Raw genomic sequence first — 14971 nt, 5'->3', positions numbered from 1 at the left:
TGTCCTCAGAGCCTTGCGCATGAGGGTCCCGGGGCCCGCGCGATCAGAGGGCGCCGGGGCGGGACTGCACGGCCTGTGCGGCATGCTGGAGACGACCTGGAGGACGCGCCCCGAGTCCGGGCCTCCGAGCCCTCCTTTCCCAGCAGCCCTCGCGCGGTGTCCCTAGTAGCCGAGCAAACCCAGCGTGCGGGTTCCCGACGCCGCTTCCCACCACCCGGTCCGGGACCTGGGGGCGGCCGCAGGGCTTGGGGCGAAGCTGGGTGGGACGGAAGCCCCAGCCCAGGAGGACGGCCGGACGCAGCCGCTGCAGAGCCATCCCAGGTGGGGCCTGTGCGAGGCCGGGCGGCCCTGTACTGTACTGGCTGCACACCCCCGGCTCGGGCTGGCATCAGAATTGAGCCCGGCCTTTTCTGAGACAGAATCCTGCTGTGTAGTCCAAGCTGGCCTGGAATTTGTGGCGATCCTCCTCCCTCAGCTTCCCAGATGGTGGGATCACAGGTGTGCGCCACCGCCATGCTTGGCTTGAGCCGGTGTCCCTTGAGCCGGTGTCCGGATGCCCAGTTTGTTCTGGGAGTGCAGTGCTTTCCTGGCCGGGTTCCACTGCTAGCCAGGTGGTTAACCAGGCGGACAGACTGCAAGGCCACACTTTTGCCACGTTAGGGGCGCTCAGGCTGGGTTTGGTCAAGAACAGTTGAACCTTCAAGGGTGGCAGCGTCCTTGCTTCTGTGACAGTCCTCTCCACGTGCACCCTCTGCTGGTTACTGTGGAGCGAGCTCAGTGGAAAGAGTGCCAGCGACTTCCAGAGAATGTGACTCCCAGTATAGCGCCCCTAAATGTGTCAAATGGAGGTTTGTACCCGTGGAACTGGGAAGTCAAACCAGCAGTTATGGGAGTGAGAAAGTCGAAAGATGGTAACACCTGCCGCTTGAGGGGTGTGGTTTATTTGTGCCAGCACACACTGTGCTAAGTGACCTTACCTGTGTAGCTCACATAATTTTTAAAGCATCCCTAGCAGGTAAGCCCTCTCATCCCTGTTTCATGGGTAAGCAAAGTGAGACTCGAGGACGTTATGTCACACACATCAGGTCATACAGCCAGGCTAACAGACTTGAAGCCAGGCCTGGTGACAATATGTCTGCCACTCAGGACTTTGTGGGGCTGAGGTAGGAGATGACAAGTTGGAGCCCTGGGCAACTTGGCAAGTTAGTGAGACCCTGTCTGAAAATTTAAAAAGGGCTGGGGATGTAGCCGTGTGAAAGCCCTGGGTTCACTCCTCAGTACGAAACACACACACACACACACACACACACACACACACACACACACACATATACTTTGGATTCAAATCTAGGCTTACTTTCCCACATGGAACTTCTACAGGGATGTTTTTTCTTGAGATACGCTTGGCACAACTGCACTGATGTGTCCTCAACTCACTGTCTCTCACTTTCAGAATTTCCCTGCTGTTTCAAAGACAAAAATTAAGTATTACTGTGCCTCTGAATTGTATGATTTCACCTGCAGAAATCTGGTCTGTGAAAACCGAGACCCCATCTTGAGAGGCTCCCAACATGTGCTCTCCTGCCAGTTCCAAGATCCTCTACAGGAACCCGAGGTTCCCCCGCTTGGCCTTTGTGCAGCTTCATCACCAGCAGCAGAGCGGTGTGTTCTGTGACGTCCTGCTGCAGGCAGAAGGTAAGAGCCTGGCAGGACTCAGCCACAAACCACCACCAAATAAGATGGAATGAATTCAAGGCTCGGGTGAAGGGCAAAACCGGAAGAATGTTATTACCTCTCAGTACTGTAAAGTGTTTGGTAAAGAGCTGTTGTGTCTAGCTGTTTGTGTTTTCAAGAGTGAAATTGTCTGTGCTTTTTTTTTTGTTGTCTCTTGTTGAGACAGGCTCGATATGTAGTCCAGGCTGGCCTTGAACTTGCGTCACCCCAGCTGGGCTTAAACTTGCAGACCTCCTGCCTCAGCCTCCTGAGTGCTGGGATTACCAGCTTGCACCACCACACCAGGCCCTACTTTCTTTTTCTTTGTCTTTTCGTTTTTTTGGTACTGGGGATCAAACTCGGGTCCTTGCGCTAGGGCAGCAGGTGGCGAAACCACTGAACTAAATCCCCGGCCTTACCTTTTCATTTTAAAAAATGAAAATAAAATTCTGTGAGCATAGAAATTCTCTAAAATGTCAATAATATCTTCATGGGATGGTTACAAAAATTAAGTTAGCATATGTTAAGTGTTTAGAACATTGCCTTTAATATACTAACCACAGGGCTAGGGATTTAGCTCAGTGGTTTTGCCGCCTGCTGCCCTAGCACAAGGACCTGACTTCGATCTCCGGTACCAAAAAATAAATAAATAAAAAATAATATACTAACCACAATATGAATGTTAGATGACACCATTGTGTTTTCCCATTTTCTTTCCAAAGTGTTGCTTAATTTTTTTCCTTATCTCTAAATGGGTGATTCTTGTTGTTTGTTGATGGAGCAAAAAACGTGTAGCTTATTTCCACCCCTTCTCCTCACATGAGAACGTTAAATCAGCATTAAGTAGACCATGGTATAATGTAAAAAGCTCAAAATTAGTAGTCAGAAGCCCTGGATTTAGTCCCAGTTACTTAGTAACTGTCAAACGAGCAAGCAATTTCATCTCTGTGGAGCTCAGTCTCTTCATTTATAAAAAGATTGTGGCCAGGGATGGTGGCACATGCCTGTAATCCCAGCACTGACAGAGGCTAAGGCAAGAGAAATGCGGAGAGTTTGAGGCCAGCCTAAACTACATCATGAGACCTTGTCTCAAAACAACAAAAAGAGGATTGTGACATTGTATGGCACCCTACAGTTGGCAGAGTGCTCACCGTGTAGTGACTCATTTGACTCCAACAGCAGCTGTGCAAGATAAGTAGTGTTATATGGTTCCAGTTCTAGAGATGACTGAATTGAGGCCTCCAGTTAAGCGACTTCCCCATTGGTTCTTTTAGTAAGTATGCAGCTCAGATTCATTCTTTTTCACTCAGAATAAACACAAAAATCGCCAGATGTGGTGCCGCATGCCTGTAATCCTAGTACTCAGAAGGCCGAGGCATGAGGATTGTTGCAAATTTGAGACCAGCCTGGGCTACATAGGGAGTTCAAGGCCAGCCTGAACTACATAATGAGACCCTGTCTCAAAAAACAAAACACACACACACACACCAGCTCCCTGTTGGATGCTACACACTCTGCTAAGGCATACAAAGATAAAGTCCGTCCCCTGAAGGAAATCGTGTTGGGGAGAAATCAAATAAGCAGTGCAACACTTTAAGAATCTAATTGGTAATAAAATGTAGGCTGAGGGTCACAGAGGGCCCCCTTCAGAGACATGAGGCATCTGGGAGGGTGCAGTAACTGTTCTTGGAGGAGATAACCCCTAAAGTGGAATCTGAACGACAAGCTGAAGTAAAAAAGATTTCTCCAGACCGAGAGAAAGGCACATAGAGATGCACAATTCTGTCACAGAGCTCAGGAGAGATCCATTACGGCCAGAGCTCAGTGGGAGAAGTGCTGCCCAGCCAGGGCTAGAGGAATGAGCGCTCCTGTCAGGTCCGAGGCAGGACACCTTGTTCCCAGGACACTAGGAAGCTGCAGAGGATTCTAAGCTGGAGAGCCCGCTCCGATTCCCACTTAACGGCACTCAGGCTGGTTAAGAATCACTGCCTCATCATAGGTCATAGAGCCCGAAGTGGACAGTGGCCTGAGCTAAGGCATCAAGAGTAATGTCTGGGCTTTTGGCGAGAATTTATAAAACTTGCTGGAGTGATTAAGAGGGTAGACTCTTCAGATCTTACACCTGCCACTTACTAGCTCAGTAATCGTGGCCATGTTACTCAGCTCTACCCAGTACCTACTTGACAGGATCATAGTGAAGAATAAATGGATTAATACTGGTGAAACCCTTACAACAGTGCCTGGTGGCGTACAATATTCAAGTCTTAGTCCTTTAAAAATTGTGGTTGGAGCTGGGTGTGGTGGCATCCACCTCCAGCACGCAGGAGGCTGAGGCAGGATCATGAGTTCAAACTAGAGACTATCTAAAAAAGAAAAAGGATAGTAGACATGGTGGGTAAGGGAGAGAGGAATCAGATGACCTAGTTTTCAGGCTTGGGCAGTTGGATGAATTTATCTTACTTTGAGGTACAAAATAGGGAAGGAGGGGACAATGGTGTGATGAGTTCACTTGTTTTTTAGGGTGCTTTTTGAGACAGGCACACTGTAGCCCGGGCTGGCCTTGAACTCAGTGAACCCCATCTCAGCCTCCCGAGTGCTGGGGTCACCACACCTGGCTTCTTTTTTCTAAGACACGGTGTTCTATGTGGCCCAGGCTAGTCCTGAATTCACTGTGTAGCCCAGGCTGGCTTCAAGCTCACGATCCTCGTACCTCAGCCTCCGAAGTCCTAGGCTTGCAGGTGTGCACCTCCATGCTCAGCACGAGCTCATTCTCTAGGAAGGGTGCGTTGGAGGGGTTTGTGAGGTGTCTGTAAAAATGCTGGCTGTGACGTGTATGTGTGCTAGCTCAGGAAAGACATCTGCGGAGAGATGTGGATTGGGGGAGCAGCCGTGAGTCTGGGCGTCACAGCCATGGACGAGCCTGAGGTGCCCATGTAGTGAGGAGAGGTGCCTCAGAGCAGGCAGGGGCAAAGCTCAGGAGAGAAGGGACCCAACTGGCACCCTCCACAACTCTTGCTTGTCCTTAGACATAAGCTGGCTCTGTGACAGTTTTGAATCCTTAGGTAAGTCAATAAAAATGGACTCAGCAAGTACCCGATGCCCTGCTTCGTGGCAAGCACTGCCTGAGCTTACTTGGTTTCCAGAATGAGCAGGGCAGAGAAGTGGCACCGCCCCATGGCTGTGGAGGACCTCAGGGCGGGGCACCAGCCTGGCTGCAGCTCGGGGGCTGGAGGGGCTTTCTGAAGGGAGCCCCGGCTGAGCTAGACTGAGCTGGAGGTGGGAGAAAATGTCAGGCCAAGGCGAATGGTGGAAGGTCCCAGGCCCATGGGAGCAGGTTTCTCCCTTGTCCTTGCATGGATGGGACCCAAGGGAAGGGGCGGCGCTCGGGGTAGCACAGCCTGCTCCCTCCCTCTGCGTGCCGGGCCATGTGTGGGACATGTGTGGGACACGGGTGTGTGGCTTCCCCCAGGTGAGGCTGTGCCAGCACACCGCTGCATCCTGTCGGCCTGCAGCCCCTTCTTCACAGAGCGCCTGGAGCAGGAGAGCCCTGTGCAGGGTCGGAAGGTGGTCCTAGAGCTGGGGGGCCTGAAGATCAGGACCCTCCGGAAGCTGGTGGACTTCTTGTACACGTCGGAGATGGAGGTATCCCGGGAAGAGGCCCAGGACCTGCTGTCTGCGGCCCGCCAGCTCCGTGTGTCTGAGCTGGAATCGCTGCAGCTGGAGGGCGGGAAGCTGGTGAAGGCGCCCCTGGGCCGAAGGCTGAACCGAGAGTGCCTGCAGCCCAGCGCCCTGCCCATCTCCGCCAGAGTGGTAGCCCCCGGCTGCCACCATCGACCACCACTGCCTGGCACCCGGCCCCCCTGTCCTCCAGGGCTGGCGAGGTCACTGAAGCTCGGAAGGGAAGAGGGTCCCCCAGAGGAGAGCGCCCCGCCGAGCACCAGCCGGGCAGGCACGCTCGGCCCCGTGCGCGGGCCAGCGCCGTCCCCAGCCCGCCTGTCCCCTCCTGCGGACCAGCAGCTGCTGCCCAGGAAGATCCGGCTCAGTCGCCCAAGGCCACCCCCCAGCGGCGGCACAGCAGGTGGGCCCAGCTCGGTGCCCACAGCCCCAGGCCGGCGGCTCTGGCGGCAGAGGATGAACAGAGGCGCGGTCGAGGACAGGCAGGAGCCAGGCAGGACCAGTCCTCTGCAGAGCACCCCCAGCCCCTCTGCGCCCTGCCGGAAGCGGAGCCCCGAGGCCAGGGCGCCCCCGCCCGAGCCCGCGGAGGAGGGGCAGGTGGGGAGAGTGAAGCTTCGGAAGGTGGTCAACGGCACGCGCTGGGAGGTCGTGCAGGAGCCGCCCCCGCCCCTCAGGATCCCCGACCGCGGTGATGGGGAGGCTCCTCCCGGGGCCCCGCTGTCCCCGGCCAGTGGGCAGGAAGAGGCGCCGGGCCGGCTGGAGCTGTACCAGGACTCCCCCGAGGGCAATGGGATGCTGGACGTCATGTTGGCCGGCGGCCACTCACCAGATCAGCCCGGGGCCGGCCGGGCGTTCGGGTCCAGCCCCGAGCTGCCGGGGAAGGAGCCCATGCTGAGCAGTAACCGGGGCGAGCCCTGCGCCTTCGCAGGTGCCCTGCGCGGACCGCGCCATGCCGGGGCCTCAAGCGCCAAGGCCGCCAGTGAGTTGGAGGACATCCTGGACCTGATGCTGTGCGGCCGGGACCTGGGGCCGCCCGAGGGGTCCCCGGAGAGCCCCGGGCCCGAGGGCTGCCGAACGCCCAGCTACCACCTGGCGGGCGCGGGCGGGGCGTGGATGGAAGAGGGAGCATGGTGCCTGCCAGACCTGGAACTCTGGTCCAGAGAGCTCTCGGGCCTGGACGAGGAGCCTGCGGGCCAGAGCCAGGCGCCCCCGGGGGACGGAGACGCGCTTCCGGTGGGCGGCGCTTGGACTCCGGATCTTGAAGCCCCGGCCTCCCGGTCACCGGAGCTGGGGGAAAAGCCCTCGACGCCGGGCTCCGGCTGGACAGAGCGCGGGCTGGACGAGCACCCAGCAGCGCTCGAGGAGCTGTGCCCCGCCCCCGGGACGGGGCCCGGCCCGCCCACTGCCAGCTCCGAAGACGAGGAGATCGACGTGGACTGGACGGCGGAGGCCGCGCTGGTGCCCGCCGGCGTCCCCTCCGTGTGGCCCGACCCTTCCTCGGAGTCAGACACAGAGCTGGACGTCCTGACGTAATGAGGAGGAGTCTGGACTGCTAGGCCCCTTCCGCACAACCGGCTGCCCCCGCAGCTCGGCCCCTGGCTTGGGCGCCAGGCGGAAGTCAAGGGGATACCAGGGGTTGAAATCAAACTCTTAGCATCCTTTTTCTTTGTAATGTTTTCCCGTTAGTGGGAGGTCGGTAAACTGTACCCAGCTAGCGGGCCCTAGGTGGAGCCCCGCCCTGTGAGGCAGGCCCCCTCGGAAGGGAGGCTCCTGCCTCAGCCAACACTGCGTGCGTTCAGGGCGTCCTGGAAGAGCAGCACCTGCGTCTGAGACTCGGCCAGCGCCAGCGCCACTCGGGAAGCCCAGCTGACAGCTCCACCGGGCCAGGGAGATGCACTTCTGTCATCACTTCCAAGAAGTGAGTCCAAAAAGGTACAGTTGCTTTTTAAAAAAATAATTTCCTTTGCTCCCTTAGTTTTGACAAGTATTTCACATGCTTTACCAGAGGCCAGGTGACCTGTGGCTATGGAAAATAAAAGGCTCAGCAACCCCAAAAGGCCGCTCGTCCCTCCCTCAGCGCGAGCTTCCGCTTACTCGGACACTTTATTTCACCTTTTATTAAGCCAGTCCCCGACCCGTACCGCTCGGGGCCGCCGCACAAGAACGCTCGCTTCTGGAGTGAAAGAGACCGTGGTTTCAGGTCCATGACTGAAGTTTGGCCATGTCCCGTCACAGACGCTCCAACAGCACCAGGGACAGAAACGCTGCAGAGGGAGGGGCAGGCGGTCAGACCTACGCCCACACCCCGAGCTGGAGGACCACCCTTCTCCAGAGCCCCCCAACTAAATGCCCGGAACAGGGCTGTAGAAAGCACCAGGGACAAAGAATTCTGGTAGCCAGGAGTGACGATCTCAGCACAGGCGCCTCTTAACTAAGGGCAGCCTGGCATGGTGGCAGATGCCAGTAATCCCATCACTCAGGAGGCTGAGGCGGGAGGGTGGCTGCCTAAATAATTCAAGGCTAGGGCTAGCTTGAACTGCGTCTCCAAAAACTGAAGAACCTCAAGAATAAAACCCAGAAGGGTGTAGGGAAAGCTGCTGCCAGTAAATTGAAAAAATCCCTAACTCATAGCAAAGCAGCAAATATCAGTTTCGTATTTGCTATCTCAGTAAGAGAATTGGTAAGATTTACAAGTGAATCAAGTAATTAAAATAACCACCAGGAATGCAAAGTGAATTTGCAAATAAATGCAAAACTGGTCCACACCCCAGGGCAACAATGAACACCAACCAACTGCAAAGGACCGAACAGCCCACCCACAAGAGCCTCGAGCCGCTCCCGCCGGAGGTCGTGGGGCCGAGATTCGGCCTCAAACTGAAAACTAGAAGGGCCGGGCCTGTAGCTCAGTGGCGCCGCGCCTGCCTGGCAAGCGCAAGGACCTGAATTCGATCCCTGAACCCTAAATAAAAGGCAGGGTGTGGAGCGCAGTCCCAGTACTCCAGGACCGGGCGGGGAGGCCAGGAGAGAAACTGGACGAAGGCAGCCCGCCCCCCCCCGCCCTGGCCACGAACCTCAGCGTGGGTCTCCGGCCGCGCCTTACGGAAGGTGCTTGCTCAGCTCCTCCACCACCGCCTGCGGCTCCGGGAACTTGAGTTTGCGCGGTGGTCCCTTCTTAATTCCGGTCCAGAGCGGGGCACCTGCGAAGGCCCGAGTGAGGCGGTGCGGGGCCGCGCGCCCCACCCGCCGCCCGCTGCCCCGGCCCACTCACTGCTGCCGTCCGCGCGCCGCAGCGTCACCTCGAAGCTGCCTCTCCGCGGCCGCGCCGGGTTCAGCGCCACCGCCAGCTGCGGGGCCGCCTCGCGCAGCGCCTGGCTCAGCGCCGCGGCCTGGCGCGCGTACACGCGTCAGCTGGTGCTGCGGACAGGGCACAGTGAAGGGCTCAGGGCGGGACGCGGGCACCGGGGTCCAGGGACGGGGCTCGGGGACGCGACCCTCACCAGTGCTCGATGACCACTTGGACCTCCGCCGCGCCCGCCCCACTGTCAGCCAGCTCCTCCCGCTTCCCCGCGGAGCCGACCTCCGAGGCCTCCGCTTTGCGCTTCCTCCCGCGAGGAGCCATGGCGCCACAGTAGTGTAGGCCGGGCGGGCGGAGGGCACCACGTGCTGCGCGGGCCGGCGGGCTACAGGCGGGGCGGGGCCTCAGCGGGGCGGGGCCCTTGGGCGCCCAGTCCGGGAGCGCGCGCCCCAAAGCCCGCCCACCCGCCGTGCTGCAGCCGCAGCCCCGGAACTGGCGCACGCTTCACCCGGTGAGGACGCGGAGACGGCACGGCGTTAGCGCTGCAGGTGCCCGGCCGAGGCCACAGACAGAAAACCACGCTCCAGAGGGAACCGGGCTCTTTATTGCGGGGGCCTCCGAGTGCCGGGAGGCGCGCGGCCGCCTTGTGGCGCCGCCACCCTTCTGCTCCCCATCCGGGGAGGGCGTCGTCCGCTGTGGCGACAGGTTTCTCCCTGCGCCTCTAGTCTTTTTGTTAGCCTGCTTTCCCTGGAGCAGCCCGGGCGGCAGGGACGAGGAGACCCTGGCTGGCCGCTGAGGGGGCACCGGCTGGCACCAGCCGAGCCCGGAGGGACCTCGCCCCCGGTCCCGGCTGGCCACCGTCCAGCAGGGTCGCATGTGCGCAGCGACAGGGCAAACAGGGTTACTGGAGAGCAGGCCCTATTTGACTTTCTTGCCCTCCGGAATGCTGTCGCCCGCCTGGGTCGCCCCCTTGGCCCGCTGGTGCAGCTCATTCAGGTTGAATTCTCGGATCACATTCTCCTGCAGGAAACGGATGGACGTGTGAGGCAGCCAGAAGGCCAAGTTCAGGGCCCGGGAGAAGTTGTTTTTGCAGTCCTGGCATTGAACCCAGTGCCTCCGCGCTGACCTACATCCCCAGGCCTCTTCAGGCTTTGATTCTGGGACAGCGTCTTACTAAGTCGCATAGCTCCCCAGGCTGGACTTCAAACTAGCGATCCTCCTGCCACAGCCTCCCAGAGCGCTGGGGTTGCAGGCGTGCGGCCCATACCCAGCTGAAATAAGTATCCAGACACAGTCTAAGGAAAGGAGGGAGGAAGCAAGGCCAGCAATCGGCCCCATTGTAACTGTGCTCGCTTTCAGGTGCCCAGCAAAGCAGTCAGACCTAAGTGTCCGGGCGGTGCCTGCCAACATTTACACTCTGTGCAGTCTCGCGGGACAAACCTGGGCGCCGGCCGCCCCAGGCCTGCGCGCCGACCCCCCGGGGGGCCAACAGGCTGCCCCAGCACTGCCCGGCCCACACTGGCCCACACTCCCACAGCTCGGAGCGGCCCGGCCCCGCCTCGGCACCTCGGAGAAGGTCCAGGACACGGCGCGCCCTTTCCGGTCGATCTGAGGCCGCCGCATGACCTCCCTGCCGCCCTGGAACAGGATGAGCGTCGGGAGCTGCTTGGTGAGGGGCGACGTGCTCACTTTGTACCTGCGGGCAGGCGGGAAAGGCCTCAGTGTGCCGTGCATACGCGCAGAGCACTCACCCCCCACCCACCCCCGCTGCATACCGCGTGCTGACGTCCGTGTAGCGCCCCACGTCCACCTTCCCGAAGCTCAGCCCCGCGCAGTTGTACCTGGAAGAATGGAACCTTGAACACTGAGCACAGAGAGGGATGGGGGAACAGCGACCGAGGCCGCGGCTGCCCCTCCGCTCCGTTCTGCTCTCCGCTGCTCACTTGAGGGACAGGTCGGCGTAGATGGGCGCGAACGACTGGCAGTCGCTGGACCAGTTGGCGAAGAACTCCACGAGCCACGTGGCCCTCCTGTCCTGCTCCAGCTCCTCCTGCCACAGGAGGGGTGCGGTGAGCTGGGTTCCACGGCCCCGCCCAGCTCCTCACCCCTGCCCCGGACGCAGGAGGAGCACTCACATCGATGGTCTTGTCGTTGAAGTACTTGATGTACTCGGGGCCCATGTAGAGCGGGGGCTTACAGGTCATCAGGAACACTGCATGGGGACGGGAGACAGAGCTGCCCTCATTTCACAGCCACTGCGGCCACCAGCCTCCAAGAACAGACTTGTGGGTGGGGGCACACAGCAGTGCCCTCCTCTTGGGTTTCCTCTTTCCCCTGCCATACTAGGGAGCAAACCCGGGCCTTCATGCTGAGCTACATCCCCAGCCCCATTTTGTTTACTTGGAGACAGGGTCTCACTAAGTCACCCAGGCCAGGCCTGAACTTGAGATCCCCTCCTGCCTCGGCCTCCCTGCGTGCCGGCTTGCAGATGTGCACCGCCCCACCTGGCTCTTCCCTTCCTCTTAAAACACAGCTCAGGTAGGTTCTGATCACCTGAGCTACACTCATCTCACAGGCCAAGGGAGGACGGAGGCCCTCACCTATGCACAGCGTGAGGTACACCAGCCCCATGCGCAGGTCCAGGCGGAAGAACAGGATGGCGTTGGCCACCTTGCTGAACATGAAGATGTTGCCCACATGCTGCTCCACGGTGACTGAAACGCAGGGCAGCAGGTCAGCCTGGCGGCGGCTCCTGAGCCCAAGGGGAGAAGGAAGGGGCAGGGGAGGGCACAAGTGCCCGGCCAGGCTCAGCCTTGGCCTGAGGCAGGCTCAGGACCCTCCTCGCCAGGAAGCCCGAGCCCAGGCTGCACTCACTGGACCTGCGGTTCTTCATCATCACGATGGCACTGAGAAACATCAGGATCTCCACTTCCCTCTGCAAGAGCACAGGGCAGGAGGCTGAGAACACCTGGGCAGCTGGAGGCCGAAGCCATGGAACCTCGCCTCAGCCTCCCAAGTGCTGTTCACTTCCGAGACGGCCTCTCACTGTGTTGCCCAGCTGATCTTAAACTGTTGGGCCCAAGTGCTCTGCCTGCTTTGGCCTCCCCAGTAGCTGGAACGACAGGCACACACCACTGTGCTGGGTACAGAACTTGGGTCCTGAATGTCCTTCATGGCTTGTTTTCCAAGGTGGTGCTAGGAGGTGCGGACAGCAGGCCCTTGACGTGCCCTTGTGGGGCATGGAGGGACTCTGACCCCTCCTTGCTCTTTCTTCGTTGCACGGGGCAGGTGATTCTGCCCCTGTGGTCCTCCCTGAGGGACTGCCTGGCCACAGGCCTGAGGCTCTGGGCCCAGCCAGTCATGGCCTGAAACCTTCCACACTGAGACAAAAGAAACAACTTGCACTCGAGGCTGAGATAGGAGGCTGAGACAGGAGGATCGCATGTCTAAAGCACCTGCCTGGTGGGCACAAGGCCGTGGGTTCTATCCTCAGTGCTGGGGGGAGGGGTTTATGGAGAAATTAATTCTAAAAAGGACTCCTACATTCATTAAAATTCTTATTACTATACACGTATACTTTTGAGCCCCGTCTCCTTACAGTGATACAGCATGTTTTGAAATAGCGTGGCTACATTTGAGCTAACAAATAATACTGCCTGGGAAAGGGCAGACAGCAAGAGAGAAGGGGGAGGAAGCAGGAAAAGGTTAGGGGATGGGTTCTGGTAAAAGTCGGGCTCACCTTGGGCCCTGGAAAAGGACAATCCTAGGGGCTGCTTTCATTTCGGCTCCTCTTGGCACTCCTGGCAAGGAAGCAGCTTGGGACTGATTTCTTTCTTTCCAGTACTGGGGACTGAACCAGGGGTCCCAGCCCTTTTTATTTTTTATTTTGGGCAGAGTCGCACTAAATTGCCTAGGCTGCCCTTGAACTTGGGAGCTTCCTGCCTCAGCCTCTGCAGTAGCCGGGATTTCAGGCCTGGACCCCTGAGCTGTGCAGGGTGGATTTGTTTACAATTTATTTTTAGGTTTTTGTTTTGCTTCTTTTTTTTCCGTGTCTCAACTGTGATTCAGTTTCGCATCCTCGGGGTCCTGCACTGCCCTTAGGAAAGAATGTGCATTCTGGGAACTTTAAGGAATGAAGACACGCCCGAGAGGGTGTGCGGCTGTGCGCTCTCCTGCCCGCCTTACCTTACGTAAGGAGCAGCCCCGCACACTGCTGTGCTGCGGTTTGGTGGGGCTGTGGATTAGCACGAATGGTGTGATGGAAAAAAGCATGAACTGCGCGGGGCGTGGTAGGGCACGCCTGTCATCCCAGGCCTCTGGGAGGCTGAGGCGGGAGGGCCTCAAGTTCCATCCCAAACTGGACAACGTGGCGAAACTGTGCCTCAAATTTTTATAAAAGGATGGGGATGCGGCTCGGTGCCAGGGCGCTGATTCTGGTCTCAGGAGCGCGGGGATGGGCCCAAGATGAAACGACCTCAGGTGGTGGCCGGGAGCTGCGGCCGCGGCTCGGGGTCCCCCGAACACCCAAGCCCCCGCCCTCCGAGTCGCCCGGAGCCCCGCCGGCCGCAGCTGCGGGCAGGGGCCGTCAAGGTCGCGGACGGGGAGCCAGGGGGCGCTCACCCAGTCGAAGTCGCACGGGTTGCCATCTTCGCGCTGGGTGGGGAGGCCGTTGCAGAGCGGCGGCAGTTTCCTCACGAGTAGGAAGGCAGCAGACAGCAGGGCCGACAGCAGGCAGTAAGGCCGGGCCAGCCATCGCGAAAGCCGCGGCACCGAGTACACCAGGGCAATCAGAGGTGCGAGGACCGCCATCTTTCCGGTCCCCGCGCCCCCCCCCGAGCCCCGCCCCCTCAGTAGGGCTGGCCCCGCCTCCCCAGTCTCGAGACTTTATTGGGACAAATCTGGGGGACTCCGCCCTTGGACCCGGATGTAGATTTCTGATTGGGCATTACATGAGGTCAGACACCCCCAAAGAGGGATCCAGCATTTTATTGGTCAATCTAGCTGTCACTTTTCCAACCTAAGTCATTTAATTGGATATGTAACTTTGACGAACCAGCTCTGAGACGAGCTAATAAGGTTAGTTAGCACTTCCTGAACGTTCTCACAGAGCGACGGAAGTGGTCGCCGGAAGGAGGTGGGCGTGGCCTGGAGTATCCAGTGACTGGAGGTCTTTACAGGAAGAGGGCGTTTCCCACTCAAAGGCTTGCCCAATGAAAATCACTAACGCCAGACACACGAGCAGCGCCGGAGCCAAGTGGACGATGGAGAATTTCACGGCGCTGTTCGGAGCTCAAGCTGACCCACCACCGCCCCCAACCGCACTCAGCTTCGGGCCAGGAAAACCTCCACCCCCACCTCCGCCTCCTCCGGGCGGGGGACCCGGCACGGCCGCGCCCCCTACCGCGGCCACGGCTCCTCCGGGTGCGGACAAGTCAACAGCCGGCTGCGGCCCCTTCTACCTAATGAGGGAACTACCAGGTGAGTACTAGGACTGGCCGAAGCCAGCCAATCAGATCAGAGATAGTGGTGGGCGTGGCCGCCAGCCTGCTGCCAAGCTGGGCGGTAACCTAGGCGACGCGTGGCCAGAAAGTGCAGCCCAAATCAGAGGGCTTTGAGGATCAGAGTTGGCTTGAACATAGGAGGGCTTGGAGTGGGTCAGTGTGCATCTCTGGGACAGCCTTTCGCTTTAAATTCGGGTCCTGTCACTGACGTGTGTGCCTCCTTTAGGAAAAAATGGTCGAGTTTGAACCTAAGGTTTTAGTTTCCAGTCTGCCACAAACTTGTTGGCTTGGGGCAAATTGCCTTTTCGGGGAATAGACGATTCATCTGTTCAAAGATGGGGTTAAAAATTAAGCCAAATCTTTTTATTAAAATAAAAGTATTTAAAAATATATATTTCGGGCCGGGAATTTGGCCCAGTGGTTCCGGCGCCTGTCTCGCGAGCGGAAGGTCCTGAGTTTGATCCCCGGTACCAAAAAAAAAAAAAAAAGGAAAGGATTTGGAGAAAGGCCTGGTGGAGCACACCAGTAATTCCAATTCCAACACCTGGGAGGCTGAGGAAGGAGGTTCGCAAGTTCGAGCCCACCCTGGGCAAGTTAGAGATTTAGTGAGACCCTGTCTTAAATAGAAAATCCAAAAAGGGCTGGAGATGTATCTCGGCAAAGGGTGTGAGTTCCATCCTCGATACAGCAAAAGAGAAAGAAGTGCTGGAGGTTTATGTGAACAGGACTGATAAGAGCCTTACCTTTTGAAGCTTACCTGTCAGCAGAGGAGGTGAAGTGTAAACAA

At 58.3% G+C, this 14971-nt stretch overlaps 4 protein-coding genes across 4 annotated transcripts in view; 2 read left to right on the top strand and 2 right to left on the bottom strand.

Annotated features, from left to right (window-relative positions):
- Positions 1-1481: 1481 nt before the first annotated feature.
- Btbd18 (BTB domain containing 18) lies at positions 1482-7365 on the top strand. Its single transcript, XM_087203654.1, has 2 exons — positions 1482-1695; positions 5183-7365. Exons 1-2 carry the CDS (start codon positions 1572-1574, stop codon positions 6919-6921), a joined length of 1863 nt encoding a protein of 620 aa, XP_087059780.1. The 5' UTR covers positions 1482-1571; the 3' UTR covers positions 6922-7365.
- Positions 7366-7490: 125 nt separating this feature from the next.
- Positions 7491-9034, bottom strand: Selenoh (selenoprotein H). Its single transcript, XM_004869761.3, has 4 exons — positions 8886-9034; positions 8657-8802; positions 8460-8585; positions 7491-7652 (listed from the first exon to the last, which is right to left on the bottom strand). Exons 1-3 carry the CDS (start codon positions 9005-9007, stop codon positions 8485-8487), a joined length of 369 nt encoding a protein of 122 aa, XP_004869818.2. The 5' UTR covers positions 9008-9034; the 3' UTR covers positions 7491-7652; positions 8460-8484.
- A 231-nt stretch (positions 9035-9265) lies between these two features.
- Positions 9266-13534, bottom strand: Tmx2 (thioredoxin related transmembrane protein 2). The gene is made up of 8 exons (XM_004869760.3): positions 13304-13534; positions 11558-11618; positions 11284-11397; positions 10819-10895; positions 10627-10733; positions 10459-10524; positions 10250-10379; positions 9266-9703 (listed from the first exon to the last, which is right to left on the bottom strand). Exons 1-8 carry the CDS (start codon positions 13490-13492, stop codon positions 9602-9604), a joined length of 846 nt encoding a protein of 281 aa, XP_004869817.1. The 5' UTR covers positions 13493-13534; the 3' UTR covers positions 9266-9601.
- Positions 13535-13814: 280 nt separating this feature from the next.
- Positions 13815-14971, top strand: part of Med19 (mediator complex subunit 19) — a 6737-nt gene continuing 5580 nt past the window's right edge. The window contains exon 1 of the mRNA XM_013067483.3: positions 13815-14161. Coding sequence (XP_012922937.1) covers positions 13894-14161 — 268 coding nt within the window. The 5' untranslated portion in view covers positions 13815-13893. The remainder of the gene's footprint in view (positions 14162-14971) is intronic.

Source organism: Heterocephalus glaber, unplaced genomic scaffold (assembly GCF_053883595.1).
Source record: "Heterocephalus glaber isolate CG9 unplaced genomic scaffold, H.glaber_assembly_v1.0 deba00001805, whole genome shotgun sequence".
Classification (NCBI taxonomy): domain Eukaryota; kingdom Metazoa; phylum Chordata; class Mammalia; order Rodentia; family Bathyergidae; genus Heterocephalus; species Heterocephalus glaber.
This window is presented reverse-complemented; position numbering and strand designations above follow the sequence as displayed.